This window comes from Heteronotia binoei, chromosome 3 (assembly GCF_032191835.1).
Source record: "Heteronotia binoei isolate CCM8104 ecotype False Entrance Well chromosome 3, APGP_CSIRO_Hbin_v1, whole genome shotgun sequence".
Taxonomy (NCBI): domain Eukaryota; kingdom Metazoa; phylum Chordata; class Lepidosauria; order Squamata; family Gekkonidae; genus Heteronotia; species Heteronotia binoei.
In genome coordinates this window covers 23,650,837-23,664,472 of record NC_083225.1, presented here as the reverse complement: position 1 = coordinate 23,664,472, position 13,636 = coordinate 23,650,837, and the positions used below count along the sequence as shown (strand labels likewise).

General features: G+C 47.0%; 1 protein-coding gene across 1 annotated transcript in view; it reads right to left on the bottom strand.

Moving 5' to 3' along the window:
* LMO7 (LIM domain 7) overlaps window positions 1-7,549 on the bottom strand; it is a 252,121-nt gene extending 244,572 nt beyond the window's left edge. Inside the window, exons 1-2 of the mRNA XM_060233592.1 lie at window positions 7,328-7,549; window positions 6,976-7,079 (exon numbers count right to left, since the gene is read on the bottom strand). Coding sequence (XP_060089575.1) covers window positions 6,976-7,047 — 72 coding nt within the window. The 5' untranslated portion in view covers window positions 7,048-7,079; window positions 7,328-7,549. The remainder of the gene's footprint in view (window positions 1-6,975; window positions 7,080-7,327) is intronic.
* Between the last annotated feature and the right edge of the window lie 6,087 nt (window positions 7,550-13,636).

Here is a 13,636-nt window from a genome sequence, read left to right as displayed (position 1 = left end):
ATGTTAAAGTGGAATAAATTGAATTTATCCATGCTGGGGAGGATATCTGCAATTAAAATGAATGTTCTACCAAGAATTATGTTTTTCTTTCAAACTATTCCAATAGTGAAAGATAAGAAACAATTTAATCTGTGGCAAAGAAAGATTTCAGAATTTGTATGGGCGGACCAAAAATCAAGAATTAAAATGAAAATTCTGACGGATGCGAAAGAAAGAGGTGGCTTCCAAGTACCTGATTTAAGATTATACCATTTTGTTTGTTTGGTATGGATTAAGGACTGGATAACTTTGCTTAACAGAAAATTATTGGCATTAGAAGGCCATGGAAATATTTTTGGTTGGCATGCATACGTGTATTATGGGAAGGAGAAGATGGATGGACTTTTCTCACACAATTATATAAGGAGGAACTTGTTGAATACTTGGAAAAAATAAAGTAAATATGGTAATGAGAGAAAACCACTTTGGATTGTGCCAACAGAAGTTATAAAGTTGTCTTCAAGTCCACAGGAAGAAAAATGTATATCATATAAACAACTGCTAGATTCATGGAGGCAAAGTAGAATTGAAATTGGCCGAAGAGTTGCAGGATAAGTTTAACTGGTTTCAATTGCAACAAATTAAAAGTTTGGTAGAGAATGTTATCAGGAATACAGGTATAAGACATGAACAAACAGAAATGGAAAAAATGCTGTTGGGTGAAAATGAAAAACTGATTTCAAGGACTTATAAGCTGTTACTGAAACTGTCTACGGAAGAGAAGGTGGTGAAACCTCAAATGATTAAATGGGCAATAAACTTTAACAAGGAAATACAAATGGAAACGTGGGAACACCTATGGAAGAACTCTATAAAAATATCAACGTGTTATAATATAAAAGAGAACTGTTTTAAAATGCTGTATAGGTGGTATATGACACCTAAAAAACTAGCAAAAATGAACAATCAAGCTTCAGATAGGTGTTGGAAATGTAAAAAACATGAAGGTTCTTTCTTGGGAAAATCTTGGGATATAATATTAAGAGAACCCCGGATGTCTTTCTGGTGGGGTTACAAATGGAAAGCTTTCCGAAGCGAGACAGGACATTGTTGTGGTATTTGCTTTCAGCTGCAAGGACATTGTATGCACAAATGTGGAAGCAAGACAAAATACCAGAAAAATGGAACTGGGTCTTAAAAGTATTAAACTGGAGTGAAATGGACAAAGTTACTAGAATCTTAAAAGACTGTAATTTGGAGAAATTCAAAGACGACTGGGAGAAGTTTCAAAACTATGTGGCGTTACAATGGAAAGTGAAGAGACATTTAGTGGTTTTTGACAACAATAACTGAACTTTTAAAGAGAAAAGAAGAACTGTGATGTTATTTGATTTAATATGTAAGTTAGATGAATAAGAATTAAGTTGAGGATAAAGCATAATAATCATCTTTGAGTTAAGATAATGGTAACTTTTAGTGAAGATTCTAGAAGAGTGAATTTTACCTTTAGAATGTTTTTTATATATTTTAAATACCGGCGGAGGTTATAAATTAGAGGGGGGGGAGGAAAATTTGTAATGTATTGGCTGATTATATTTGGGTGTTGACTGAAGTATATTTTTCAATGTATTGCAAAAATTAAAAAATTTGGTCTACAAAAAAAAAGACTTCTTGGTACTCTTCTCTGTAGAGACAAGTCACTGGTAATTATATAATTATAACTTTTGCAAGCATTTGAATGTAACTTGAGGTAGAACTACAGGGATGTCCGCTATAAATGCTCCCAAATCTATAGCTTCCTCAACCTCCATTTGTTTCATGCATTTATTTTGCTAAATACATAGCTGCTCGCTTCTGAAGACGTGAGCAATGGCTCACGAAAACTCATACCCTACCACAAATTTTGATAGAATTCACTGCCATAGGAGGTGGTGGCAGCTACAAGCATAGCCAGCTTCAAGAGGGGATTGGATAAACATCTGGAGCAGAGGTCCATCAATGGTTATTAGCCACAGCTTATCATTGGAACTCTGTCTGGGGCAGTGATGCCCTGTATTCTTGGTGCTTGAGGGGGATAGGGCAACAGTGGGAGGGCTTCTAGAGTCCTGGCCCCACTGGTGGACCTCCTGATGGCACCTGGGGGTTTTTTGGCCTCTGTGTGACACAGAATGTTGGACTGGATGGGCCACTGGCCTGATCCAACATGGCTTCTCTTCTGTTCTTATGATAGTCTTCAGAGTGCTACTGGACTCCTGCTCTTTTCTACTACAACAAACCATTAGTTTCAACTTGTGCATTGCTCGATCCAAACCAATGTTTTGCCATGTAAAGAAGTGTGAGCATGTACAATGACACTAAAATAATTCCACAGTTACTTCTGAAGTAAGCAACAAAACCAGGTTTTGTTTAAGCCAGAAACAGCCAATGTAGTTTCTCCCAAAGCCATTTTAATATAGGCCCTAATGGCCCTACAATTTTTAATTAAAGTGCAGAAGGGCAAAAAGTATTACAAATGGTAAGTATCAGAAATCCTTCACACAACCCCAAACTATGTCAGAGCACATGTACTCAGTGTGAATCTCTTACTACCAGGGCTTTTCTTCGTAGCAGAAACTCCTCTGCATATTAGGCTACACCCCCCCTGATGTAGCCAGTCCTCCAAGAGCTTACAGGGCTCTTAATACAGGGCCTACTGTAAGCTCCAAGAGGATTGGCTACATCAGGGAGGTGTGGCCTAATAGGCAAAGAAGTTCCTGCTACAAAAAAGCCCTGAAGCCCAACTTATCACGCTTGTAAAAACTCTCACAACTTACTCATTGGTGTTACCATTACAATGACATAACTACATGCCAGCACACCTGCTGTGTAAAAAAGAAAAGCCTTCACTTGTATCTACCCCATCCACATAATGTAAATGTACAGGCTCAAAGTCTATACACTGAGAAACTCTGCTAGCTGAAACTGGCCAAGCCTTGAGAGAGTACTTAAATTTCCTGTTTTCCACTTCCTGAAATAACGGACCTGAAGGTGAAGTGTCCCAGAATGGCTTCCCCATCCCCCCCCCTTCTCATAGAAGCCAATGAAATATGTGCCATTATTCCAGGAGCTGGCAAAATAAGTTTTTCTCCCAGAAGTGTTAAGATTAATAGCCTCAAGGCATCACTTTTCAAACCACCTTCCAACACGTACAAACACTTGCAGCTATTCATAGAGCAAAGCTAGAAAATAAGATCCCTTTTAGTGACCTGGCCACTTCACACACCTTGTTAATTTTACAGAGCAACCACAAGTCTTTCGGTTACATTCTCTGAGTTCCAGAAACGCAGAAGACACCTTTGAGGGAGATTTTTTTTTTGACAATCAGTTCCTCAGGTGCCATTCCATCATCTTTGATGGATCTCTGGGAGTTCACACCAAGGACTAAACTGTCTCCTTTAAGTGCAGCTTGCAAATCTGAACTTGGCCATAAAACTTAACATATGCTTTGTTAAGCAGAAAGGAATGCATGATTACTCCTCTGTAAAATACAGGAGGCTACATCAAAGGAGAAAACTGAAATGGCCCTGAAAGATGGAAGTTTAGCTACCAGGATAGAAACCCACACTCCTTTACACCCTTTCTTGATGTGTGCCCAGGGTTTTTAGAAAGGAGTCAACAGTCGTTTTGTGGACGGCTCCTCGTCTTGCGGCAGCCATTTTGTATATCCACCCACCACCCTGTGTCAGAATCCCAAAGGTGCCCACAGGTTCAAAAAGATTGGGGATCCCTCCTTATACTCTCAGTCAGTGAGTCCCCATTATGGTAGCCTGAAGAATCCAGAAAAAGCTACTTATTAAAAGCTACCATCAAGTGGGTTAGGCTGAGCGTGTCTAACTGGCCCAAATACACCCAGCTAGCTTCTGTGGCAGAGTGGGGATAAGAACGCAGATCTCTCAGTTCCTAGCCCAACACTCTATGTTGGACAAGGATCTGGGTATGAAATAGGGCAGTGGCCCCTCAGCCTTTTTGGCACCAGGGACCGGTTTTCTGGAAGACAATTTTTGCATGGACTGGTGGTGGTGGAGGTGCTAGGGTTTTTGCTGCCCAAGGCTGCCCCCACACCCACACATCAGAGGCCACTGGTCTCAAACTCTGAAGGTATCACTGGACTTTGTTGGTCTTGAAGGGGCCACTGGTCTCAAACTTCGAAGGTGTCACTGGACTTTGTTGGTCTTGAAGAGGCCACTGGTCTCAAACTTCAAAGGTATCACTGGACTTTGTTAGTCTTGAATGGGCCACTGGTCTCAAACTCTGAAGGCATCACTGGACTTTGTTGGTCTTGAAGATGCCACTGGACTCAAACTTTAAAGGCCCCACTGGACTTTGTTGGTCTTGAAGAGGCCACTGGACTCAAACTTTAAAGGCCCCACTGGACTTTGTTGGTCTTGAAGATGCCACTGGACTCAAACTTTAAAGGCCCCACTGGACTTTGTTGGTCTTGAAGAGACCACTGGTCTCAAACTTCAAAGGTATCACTGGACTTTGTTAGTCTTGAATGGGCCACTGGTCTCAAACTCTGAAGGCATCACTGGACTTTGTTGGTCTTGAAGATGCCACTGGACTCAAACTTTAAAGGCCCCACTGGACTTTGTTGGTCTTGAAGGGGCCACTGGTCTCAAACTTTGAAGGTGTCACTGGACTTTGTCAGTCTTGAATGGGCCACTGGTCTCAAACTCTGAAGGCGTCACTGGACTTTGTTGGTCTTGAATGGGCCACTGGTCTCAAACTCTGAAGGCGTCACTGGACTTTGTTGGTCTTGAAGATGCCACTGGACTCAAACTTTAAAGGCCCCACTGGACTTTGTTGGTCTTGAAGAGACCACTGGTCTCAAACTTCAAAGGTATCACTGGACTTTGTTAGTCTTGAATGGGCCACTGGTCTCAAACTCTGAAGGCATCACTGGACTTTGTTGGTCTTGAAGATGCCACTGGACTCAAACTTTAAAGGCCCCACTGGACTTTGTTGGTCTTGAAGGGGCCACTGGTCTCAAACTTTGAAGGTGTCACTGGACTTTGTCAGTCTTGAATGGGCCACTGGTCTCAAACTCTGAAGGCGTCACTGGACTTTGTTGGTCTTGAATGGGCCACTGGTCTCAAACTCTGAAGGCGTCACTGGACTTTGTTGGTCTTGAAGATGCCACTGGACTCAAACTTTAAAGGCCCCACTGGACTTTGTTGGTCTTGAAGGGGCCACTGGTCTCAAACTTTGAAGGTGTCACTGGACTTTGTTGGTCTTGAAGAGGCCACTGGTCTTAAACTTCAAAGGTGTCACTGGACTTTGTTAGTCTTGAACGGGCCACTCGTCTCAAACTCTGAAGGCGTCACTGGACTTTGTTGGTCTTGAAGATGCCATTGGACTCAAACTTTAAAGGCCCCACTGGACTTTGTTGGTCTTGAAGGGGCCACTGGTCTCAAACTTTGAAGGTGTCACTGGACTTTGTCAGTCTTGAATGGGCCACTGGTCTCAAACTCTGAAGGCGTCACTGGACTTTGTTGGTCTTGAAGATGCCACTGGACTCAAACTTTAAAGGCCCCACTGGACTTTGTTGGTCTTGAAGGGGCCACTGGTCTCAAACTTTGAAGGTGTCACTGGACTTTGTTGGTCTTGAAGAGGCCACTGGTCTTAAACTTCAAAGGTGTCACTGGACTTTGTTAGTCTTGAACGGGCCACTCGTCTCAAACTCTGAAGGCGTCACTGGACTTTGTTGGTCTTGAAGATGCCATTGGACTCAAACTTTAAAGGCCCCACTGGACTTTGTTGGTCTTGAAGGGGCCAATGGTCTCAAACTTCGAAGGTGTCACTGGACTTTGTTGGTCTTGAAGGGGCCACTGGTCTCAAACTCTGAAGGTGTCACTGGATTTTTTCACTGGAGTTGGTCTTGAAGATGCCACTGGACTCAAACTTTAAAGGAGCCGCTGGACTTTGTTGGTCTTGAAGGGGCCACTGTTCTCAAACTTTGAAGGTGTCACTGGACTTTGTTGGTCTTGAAGATGTCAATGAACTCAAACTTTAAAGGGGCCACTGGTCTCAAACTTCGAAGGTGTCACTGGTCTTGGTTAGTCTTGAAAGGGCCACTGGACTCAAACTTTGAAGGGACCACTGGACTCTGCTGGTCTTAAAGGAGCCACTGAACTCCAACTCTGACCTGCTGCTTCAGACCAACAAGGGCTGCCCACCCGACCCACTCATTTAATGCGAGCCATTAAGACCCCCCCTGCGCACCAACTCCGCGCCGTCTGGACTACCCCTCACTGAGTTTTGATCCTTTTGGGATGGACATATGGACACAACGAAGTTGCCTTATACGGAATCAGACTCTCAGGTCCACCAAAGTCAGTCTTGTCTACTCAAACTGGCAGCGGCTCTCCAGGGTCTCAAGTTGAGGTTTTTCATGCCTACTTGCCTGGACCCTTTTGAGTTGGAAATGAACCTGGGACCTTTTGCTTCCCAAGCAGATGCTCTACCACTGAAGCCACCGTCCCTCCCCTATAAAGAACATATGTAGCTGCCTTCTACTGAATCAGACCCCTGGGTCCATCAGAGCCTAGGGTCACAAGCTGAGGTTTTTCACGCCTACTTGCCTGGACCCTTTTGAGTTGGAGATGTGGGGGACTGAACCTGGGACCTTCTGCTTACCAAGCAGATGCTCTAGCACCGAGCCACAACAGCCCCCTCCCCAAACATACGAAGCCGCCTTCTACTGAATCAGACCGTCAGTCCACCAAAGTCAGCATTGCCTACTCCGACTGGCAGCGGCTCTCCAGCTGAGGTTTTTCACGCCTCTCTGCCTGGACCCTTTTTTAAGTTGGAGGTGCCGGGGTTTGAACCGGGGACCTTCTGCTTCCCAAGCAGCTGCTCTACCACTGAGCCAACCTCGACGGACCTGGAACCTCCCCGCCCGGGCACGAAATAAAGAAAGAGCCCCCGGGACGCGCGCCCCAGCCCCACCTGACTCACCTCCACCCAGCGGCGAGCCTCGGCGAACGCTCCGTCTCCTGCGCCCTCGGCGGCCCCTTCTCTGCCCTCCATGGCCGGCGGCGGCGGACCAGACAAGCGCTGCCCTGGGGAGGGGTGGGGTGGGGCGAAAGCGGAGGGTCAAGGGCGGGCGGAGAAGCGGCGGGCGCCCCTTCCAGTCCCCTCAGGAGGCTTTGGCAGGAGGAGGCTGCTGCGCGCCTCCACCGAAAGCAAGCCCGAAGGGGGGCGCGCCTGGGAAGGAGCCAATTAAAAGCCGACTCCGAAGCCAATTAAGCGCCCCTCGCTAAAAGAGAGCCCGACCTGCCTCCTCCCGCCAGCCCCGCCAGCCGCTTACCAACGGGGGTCCTGCTCCCCTCGGTTCGCTCCCGGCTGCCTCCTTCGGCTCCCGTTAGAAGCCGCCTGCCTTCGCCTCTGCTCTGCTCTGCTCTGCTCCGGGGCGCTGGCGAAGCAGCGACGCCGGCCGCGCTCGGGCGAAACTTTCTTAAAACTTTCCGGAAAGGGGCCTCTCGAGCCCCACCTGGCGGCAGGTGGGGAAAGCGCCGCGCGTGGCGTGGCGGCGGCCGGAGCGAGGGGTGGAGGGTGGCGCTTAAAGCACGAGACCAAAGCGGCGCGCGGGGTCGGGGGTTTGGAGACGGCGCTTGGAAGGCAGGCTATCGGAAGCATCGCGAGGGGAGGGCAGTAGCTCTCCGGCCTTTGAAGAGGGGGAGCCCAAATCCCACAAGGGGGCTTTAGGAGCCGAAGGCCTGAGCACCTGCCTCGTTTTTCTTCACCAACACCTGTTGGCCGCTTGTGCAATCCCTCCACGGCGGGGCGCTTTGCAGGCACCTCGCAGCACAGACCTGAGCGCAATCGCGCCCTCTGGGGACGCTGAAGGCAGGGGCGTCTAGAGCAGGAGTGGGACTTGGCTGTAGGGTTGCCAATCCCCAGCTGGGGGCAGGAGATCCCCCGGTTTAGAGGCCCTCCCCCACTTCAGGGTCATCAGAAAGGGGGGGGAGGGAAATGTCTGCTGGGCACTCCATTATTCCCTTTGGAGACTGATTCCCAGAGGGTATAATGGAAAATCGATCCGTGGGTATCTGGGGCTCTGGGAGGGGGGCTGTTTTTTGAGGTAGAGGCACTACATTTTCAGCATAGCGTCCAGTACCTCTCCCCAAAATACCCTCCAAGTTTCAAAAGGATTGGACCAGGAGATCCAATTCTATGAGCCCCCAAAGAAGGTGCCTCTATCCTTCATTGTTTCCAAAGGAGGGAAGGCATTTCAAAAGTGTGCGGTCCCCTTAAATGTGATGGCCAGAACTCCCTTTGAAGTTCAGTTCTGCTTGTCACACCCTTGCTTCAGGCTCCACCCTGATGTCTCCTGGCTCCACCCCCAAAGTCCCCAGATGTTTCTTGAATTGGACTTGGCAACCCTACATGCATATTGTATGCCACGTTGTAAATGGTGTGAAATTTTGATATCGACCCTGAATATAAAATTGGCAACTGCACCAGCACTAACGCAAAGAGCCCCGCAGATGCGGCGAGATTGAGGGAATACAGAGAACCAACAGGAAGTGGGTTTTGCAAATTGAATGTTTGTTAGTATTGCGCTTGTTGCAAATTGTATGGACTTGAAACTTTTGTAAAGTATTATAAACTTTTGTAACTTTGTAAAAGTATCGTAATTTTTTGGTGAATTTCATTCGTTATTCCGTGGTGATATTGTTTACATTTCCAGTTTCTGTGGAACTCTTGGGTTGTTACTAACCTACCTGTAGTTTGGCAAACCCAGGGCTCACTTTGTAGCAGGAGCTCCTGTGCATATTAGACCACACCCCTCTTATGTAGCCAATCCTTCAAGAGATTACAGGTCTCTTCATACAGGGCCTACTGTAAGCTCCAGGAGGATTGGCTCCATCAGGGGGGTGGGGCCTAATATGCAAAGGAGATCCTGCTACAAGGTGAGCCCTGGGCAACCCTACAAGGACTCATTACTAATTACCATGGAGTGATTGGCACAGCAGGTGAACAGGTGTTGTTGAGCAAACCAAGGTGAGTGCTCAGTCCTGCTCTATAGGCGAAGCCCCTTGTGATTAGAAAGCACTTGCAATTCCAGGAGATCTCTAGGCCCTACCTGTAGTTTCGCATCCCCTAAGAGGACTCCTCAACCCTAAGAGGACTCATTAGAGATTCCGAGTATAGGGCGGGATATAAATCCAATGTCTTCAAATGAGAAGGGAGCACTCACTGGAGAAGACCCTGATGCTGGGAAAGATGGAAGGCAAAGGAAGAAGGGGACGGCAAAGAATGAGATGGTTATCAATGCAACGAACATGAATTTGAGCGAACTTAGGAGGATGGTGGAAGATAGATGGACCTGGCGTGATGTGGTCCATGGGGTGGCGAAGAGTCGGACTTGACTGTGTGACTGAACAACAACAATTGGAATCTTGCAGGGTTGCTGGGTCTTATGCTAAGTGATATAACCATAAAGTTTTGCAAGTCCTACACAGTGCTATGACATCACTGCCCATTTTTACTAGAAGCAGGGGTGGAATTCTAGCAGGAGCTCCTTTGCATATTAGGCCACACACCCCTCATGTAGCCAGTCCTCCAAGACTGTAAGAAGAGCCTTGTAAACTCTTGGAGGATTGGCTACATCAGGGGTGTGTGGCCTAATATGCAAAGGAGCTCCTGCTAGAATTCCACCTCTTACTAGAAGTAAGCATGCCAAGGTGATGCCAGCATGCCAGTTCCCATCTCCTAATTACTTCCTAGGGTTGCCAGCTGTGGCAACATGTGGTTCTTGATATTTTCAAAGGAAGATAGGAGGGAAAGTAGGCATGGACACTGGCGTCACATGTTGGTCAACTTCAGACCATCCATAAAAGCAATTTCTTGATTGGAAATTAACACAGAAGCTAACACAGTAAATATCAGCGATCATCCTACTCATGTGGCTTACTTATTCCAGCCCAGAGATTGTGGTTTTTTTTCCAGTGTGTTAAGAATGCGGGCCTTTGTGACAGTCGCGTGGGGGAACTGAAGGCATTCTGTTTGCTTTGTCTGCATCAATCACAGCTTTTGTTGCCTTGGAAAGTCGAACAAGGGGAGATGTCAGGGAGAGATTCACAGCGTGGTCTGACAGTTCCAGGTGTTCTTTGCCCTCTACAAAGATGGAGCCACAAACTTTTCAAGTGGTTACTGCTGGAGTTTGCAAGTTCATCCTTCAGTCATGAAAGAGTTAACTGGTTTATGCATGCATGCTAATGTCAGCTAGTTAGTTTAGGCACCAATAAGATCTCACGCACATCGTTCCCACCAAAGAGGAGATGGTATTAGATTTATATCCCGCCCTATACTCAGAGAGGTCACAATCCCCTTAACTTTCCACACACACACACACAAACACACAACAGACACCCTGTGAGGTGGGTGGAGCTGAGAGGGCTCTCACAGCAGCTGCCCTTTCAAGGACAACTCCTACAAGAGCTATGGCTGACCCCAGGCCATTCCAGCTGGTGCAAGTGGAGGGAATCAACCCCAGTTCTCCCAGATAAGAGTCCTCACACTTAACCACAAACTGGCTCTCCAGAAGGTGACAATTTTCCTAATGAAAGGAGCAGTACAATCTCTCTTGGCTGATTGAGTGTTACTGGGATGCTGTGTGGGTTTAGGCCTATCCAGTGGGCGACTGTAGGAAAATGTCATTCCTTTTGTTCTCTCACACACAGGAGATTGAGCATCCAAACAGTCAACATGGTGCTTAGAACCAGTTAGATAAGATGTTTGTTATTTTACTTCCAAGTGTAACCCTTTCGCCTATCTTTATATAGTAACACTTTTTTCCCTTAAACTAATACACACGCCAGACTGCCTTTGTTGCTCTGCTAAATATTCCAACAGTTACCGAGGCTGTCGAGCTAGTGCACATATCATATTTCCCCATATTTAACCTTATAAGCAGAGTTACTGAACAGGACTAAAAGAAGAAGAAGAATGCAGATTTATACTGGCGCAGTGTGTTAAAGCTGCAGTACTGCAGTCCTAAGCTCTGCTCATGATCTGAGTTCGATCCCAGCAGAAGCTGGGTTCAGGTAACCGGCTCCAGGTTGACTCAGCCTTCCATCCTTCCGAGATCAGTCAAATGAGTTCCCAGTTTGCTGTGGGGGGGAGTGTAGATGACTGGGGAAGGCAATGGCAAACCACCCCCTAAAAAGTCTGCCGTGAAAAAGTTGTGAAAGCAACATCACCCCAAAGTCGGAAACGACTGGTGCTTGCACAGAGGACCTTTCCTTTCCTTCTCTCTGAGTCAGACTCAGAGCAGCTTACAATCTCCCATATCTTCTCCCCCCACAACAGACACCCTGTGGGTGGGGTTGATAGAGCTCTCGCAGCAGCTGCCCTTTCAAGGACAACTCCTGCAATAGCTATGGCTAACCCAAAGCCATTCCAGCAGGTGCAAGTGGAGGAATCCGCACACTTAACCACTATGCCAAACTGGCTCTCTAAAATATACCGGTAGCATCGTTGATGCCCCCCCCCACTTGCCAGCTTCTGAGAACCCATCCAACAAGAGAATCCAGTTTAGGCACTTTTCATCAAATTCTTTCTCAAGGATGATGTGGTACACATTAAAGTTATCAGCCTCCTGCTATATTTCAGTGTATGTAGTTGAAGCAAATCAGTCCTTAACTACTTCTTAAAACACAGAGGTGTCAAACATGTGGCCCAGGGGCTGAATCAGGCCCCTGGAGGGCTCCTATCAGGCCCCGGAGCAACTGGCTGTTATCTGCTTCCTTCTCCCTCTCGCTTCCTTCTGCATCACAGCTTGCTTTGCAGGCTTGCTCAATTGCACAGGAACTACAGAGCAAAACCTCTGTTTTCTCCATTAGCTGAGGCTCCTCCCTTGGGGAGGAGGGGGGAGGGATAGTATCCATCGCACAGCAGAGCTACTGAACCAATCTTCTCTCCTTTCTATTGGCTGAGGCTCCTCCCCCTTCTGGTCCCCTGGGAAAGGAAGGAAAGAGCCAGAGCTTCCCTTGCCCAGTTCCCTGGATTGCGCATAAGAGATACAAAGAAAGCACCTTGAAGGCCAAGGAGCGCTAAATTGATATTTCTACTCCCTACCTGGCATTATTATGACACACATGGCCCAGCCCGATGGTGATAAGGTCTCATCTGGAAAGCCAGTTTGGTGTAGTGGTTAAGTGTGTGGACTCTTATCTGGGAGAACCGGGTTTGATTCCCCACTCCTCCACTTGCACCTGCTGGAATGGCCTTGGGTCAGCCGTAGCTCTGGCAGAGGTTGTCCTTGAAAGGGCAGCTGCTGTGAGAGCCCTCTGCAGCCCCACCCACCTCACAGGGTGTCTGTTGTGGGGGAGGAAGGGAAAGGAGATTGTGAGCTGCTCTGAGACTCTTTAGAGTGGAGGGCGGGATATAAATCCAATATCTTCTTCATCTTCATCTTCTTCATTTATGTCAGATCCAGCCCATATAACAAAAGAGTTAGACACCCCTGTTAAAACAGATGCAAAAGCCTTCTGGATTATAATATGGTACTTCCTTCTAATGTGACAAATAACTTTGTAAGATATGTGATAAAAGTACTTCTTACAAAACTTTTGCTAATGTTAGCCAGCGTATCATAGTGTTTGGTTGTATTTTCTCTATTATGAACTGTGACCCCATGTTGTTGTTTCAGTTTCCAAGAACCCATCTGAACAATCGCAGCGTAGTCCTAAACTGAGTTACACCCTTCCAAATGTATAGAAATACACCGTAATGCACTGTTCCACTCCTGATTCTAAAGTTTGCTGAGATATTAATCTCAAACATTTGTAAATGTACATAAAGCCTAAAAGCAAAAATAAGGCATCATTCTTCAAGCCAGGACATTCCAGGGTCCTCTTTCAAACCCTAGCAAGCCATTTAAAGCTTAGCACACTCTGTTTTTGGGCACTTTCGATCTACACCCTCCTACAGCTAACATGCCGCAAAGTTTATTCTGGAGAGGAGACTCCGTTTCTATGCAGAAAAGAAAAGGGGGATATTCCAAAGGGCCTCCTTCTGTAACGTACCCCCCATTCCATCCCCTTTGGTTACATATATAAATTTGGCCTGATAGATTTACGCTCCGGCCCATCTCAGGAAGTAAGCTGTAACCCTCCAAAAGATTTAGTAGAGATTCCAGTTTCATTCAGATACCACAGGCTTGAAACATCTGGAATGGCCATTAGGAGAGGAAGCAGAAGAAGCAGCTGCCGGGCCCTGTACCCTCACTTGTCCTGACAGGGCAGAATAAACCCCCATGGGCACCTGTGGCTTCTCGAGCATCCTTGAGCAGGACAAGAGAGGGTATAGGGCCTAGCAGCTACTGCTTCTGCTGAGAGAGCCAGGTTGGTGTAGTGGTTAAGTGCGCGGACTCTTATCTGGGAGAACCGGGTTTGATTCCTCACTCCTCCACTCGCAGCTGCTGGAATGGCCTTGGGACAGCCATAGCTCTCTCAGGAGTTGTCCTTGAAAGGGGAGCTTCTAGGAGAGCTCTCTCAGCCCCACCCACCTCACAGGGTGTCTATTGTGGGGGAAGGAGATAAAGGAGATTGTAAGCCGCTCTGAGGCTCAGATTCAGAGAGAAGGGCGGGGTATAAATCTGCAGTCTTCT